The sequence below is a fragment of the Erigeron canadensis genome, chromosome 9 (assembly GCF_010389155.1).
Source record: "Erigeron canadensis isolate Cc75 chromosome 9, C_canadensis_v1, whole genome shotgun sequence".
Lineage (NCBI taxonomy): Eukaryota > Viridiplantae > Streptophyta > Magnoliopsida > Asterales > Asteraceae > Erigeron > Erigeron canadensis.
In genome coordinates this window covers 22,730,805-22,733,630 of record NC_057769.1, presented here as the reverse complement: position 1 = coordinate 22,733,630, position 2,826 = coordinate 22,730,805, and the positions used below count along the sequence as shown (strand labels likewise).

The 2,826-nt window shown below is 33.2% G+C and overlaps 1 protein-coding gene across 1 annotated transcript; it reads right to left on the bottom strand.

Moving 5' to 3' along the window:
• Nucleotides 1–1,505: 1,505 nt before the first annotated feature.
• Nucleotides 1,506–2,613, bottom strand: LOC122583352. Its single transcript, XM_043755769.1, has 2 exons — nucleotides 2,050–2,613; nucleotides 1,506–1,585 (listed from the first exon to the last, which is right to left on the bottom strand). The coding sequence occupies exons 1-2, from the start codon at nucleotides 2,567–2,569 to the stop codon at nucleotides 1,506–1,508; spliced, it is 600 nt and encodes a 199-aa protein (XP_043611704.1). The 5' UTR covers nucleotides 2,570–2,613.
• Nucleotides 2,614–2,826: the final 213 nt, after the last annotated feature.

Sequence of the window (2,826 nt, the reverse complement as noted above, 5' to 3'; positions counted from 1 at the left end):
AATTTAAGGAAAGTGGAAGTTGTAATTAGAGCTAGCATATCGTATCCGACACGAACACGATAAGGTTAAACATGAACACGACACGATAGCTAATCGTGTCAGTTTTTCCAAACACGAACATAACACGATTTTTAACAGATTATACGATAAAGGGTCTGTTAAGGGACTTGTTAAAAGGTACACGATAATAGACCTGTTAAGGGACCTGATAACGTATCTTATTCTGTCAATGTCTTAACGTGTCTTATCGTGTCTTAACGTGTCCTTAACGTGTCTTAACGTGTCCTTAACGTGTCTTTAACGGGTCTTCAACGTGTCTTAACATGTTCATATATATATACACTACTTGTCTTATCGTGTGTTATCGTGTTTTAACATGTCCGGATTTGTTAAGACACGAAACACGTTAAGGCCAAACACGAAATACGAAAAAAATAAGGTTTTGTCGTGGTCAGTATCAAATATTACCGGCTCTAGTTGTAATGTATGTAATTAAATAAAAGTCCTTCACTGCCATTTCTTTGGTTATTGTATCAATGTGGTTTTGGTAACGAGTCACGAGTGTAAGGTTCTTGTATATATGCTGGGATAATTTGTTTATAAAAGCTACTCTAACTATTTAAAAATAAAAATAAAAAGATTTTCATCAATTGTTAAAATCAAGACCACTCTAATTTTATGATACGGGATTGTGTATATAGACTCACCCTATATTTATCTTCAACCTAGCATTCTTATCAATTTTTATGGGTGTGATAAATGATAATTTTGCTACCCTGTCCTCGTCATTTTTCTAATTAAATAAAAATAAACCAATCAGAACAAAGTAAATAAAACACGAGAGCATACAAAAGTCTAAGGGGTATATATATTGTGTATTTGTGTTGTACGGTTTTACTACCCGTACTTTACCAACTTTCATGAAGCTTCAAAGGATGTTGGTGATGTTCGACGTTGGATCCAGCCAAACCGCTTGGCTATATATCCACATCCACTCCCACTGCACCTCCCTAGCTAATTACTCGTAATTCATAAATTACAAATACATGTAACTTTTTGTTTAACATACAAATACATGTAATGAATTTGTAATTTTGAGACTTTATTTCTTTGATTTCATGAGGTTAATGTAAGTAGTTGTATACTTGTTTTACTATATTGAAATGCTTAATTGTTTTCTTAAACCACTCAAAATAAGAATATAATCTTATAACATTCTTGATTTCGTCGAGTTTTACATATTTTTAGTATGTAGTTTTTGTATATCCCCCTAAAATCCTAAAATTTACATACACATTCAAACTAAACCAACACTAGTCAAATAAGAGATCGACCTTATTTGCTCTGGTTAGACAAGTGTCTCAACTATGGCAAATACCATGTCAATTGTGTAAGTCAAATTCACAATTTCGCCTTATTTCAAGAGATGCTTGATTTCGTGCATTCTCTATATCTCTTTGTCTCTATTCCACGACTGATGTAAACCTTTATTGTTAATTTCCTTTTCATGCAGACAACATGACTGAACAAGCAACTACTTGAGCCCATTGCCTCAACTTTGTCTTAACTTGTTGAGGATCTTCTCCTGCGAAATTACCTTACATGATGAGTTGCGAAATTAACTTTATAGAATTTTGTTTTGGAAATTTATAATAGTACTAGATTAGATGGACTTAGAATAAGGGACGACATACACTTCAATTTTGCTTTTAAAACAAGATGATCGAAGTTACATGACATATTTTTGGTAATTAATAATCATAAAGAAAGAAAATTAGTCATAAAGAAATTTATTTGAGCCATTTGTTTACTTTGTCAAAGTCTTTCTTTGTATTTGACCATAAATATTTTTTATTGCATTATATAATATTTGATGAAAGTTATACTAAATGAAAACATATCAAACATCTACCAAATCATATAACTTTCATCATATATTATACATTATAAATAAAAATATTTAAGGTCAAACTTACAAAACATAAACTTTAAAAATTAAAAATTTAAAAGTGGACACTTTTAAGAGACGGAGGGATGCACTAGACAAACCTGGGTTACAAATCTTCCATGAATCCTCACTACTAACCGATGATGATCTTTCTTCATCTAATGATTTCGACGACGATGAACCAAACCCAGAGAGCTTTGATCCCGACGAACTTACACAACGTGGGCTCATCGTAGGGCTTCCAATTCTGTTCACGGCAAAATAAAAATCAAGGGCGGGCAAGGATTTAGTTAGATTTTGACCACCTTTTTCTTCATCAAAACCAAAACCAAGCTCTATACAACCTTTGAGCTCATTAAGGTCATGGTCACATAAGTCATTAGGATTTGCAATAGTTTCTTCCCTCTTTCGTTCTTGAATGAGCATTTGTTGACGTTTCTGTTCCCATGCTAAATCACGTTTAGTCTCGGACATTGATAATTGTCTAGAAAAGATCTTCTTCGAGTTCTTTTTAATAGCCGACGCACTATCTAGATGTAGAAGATCGTTTACCCGGGATTCATAAGGAGATGAAAATGATGAAGATGTAGTCATTGCTTCATTCATTTTATAGTTACACATATTTTATAAAATTATGTATAGACAATATCAAAGATGGATCAAGAGATATAGTATGAAAATCGATTCAAAGAGATGATGTGTATGGCGGTGTTGGGGCGCCCGGTGGTGGAAAAACAAAAGGCCGCCTCAACCAAAGTGAAGAATTCTAGGGGATGAAAGATTAGGATTAGTACAAAGAAATCAAGGGTGATCGGTCTAGTGAATGAGGTCTTTTAATCACCCCCTTAATATTCCTATTAGTAGAAAGGAGATAGATT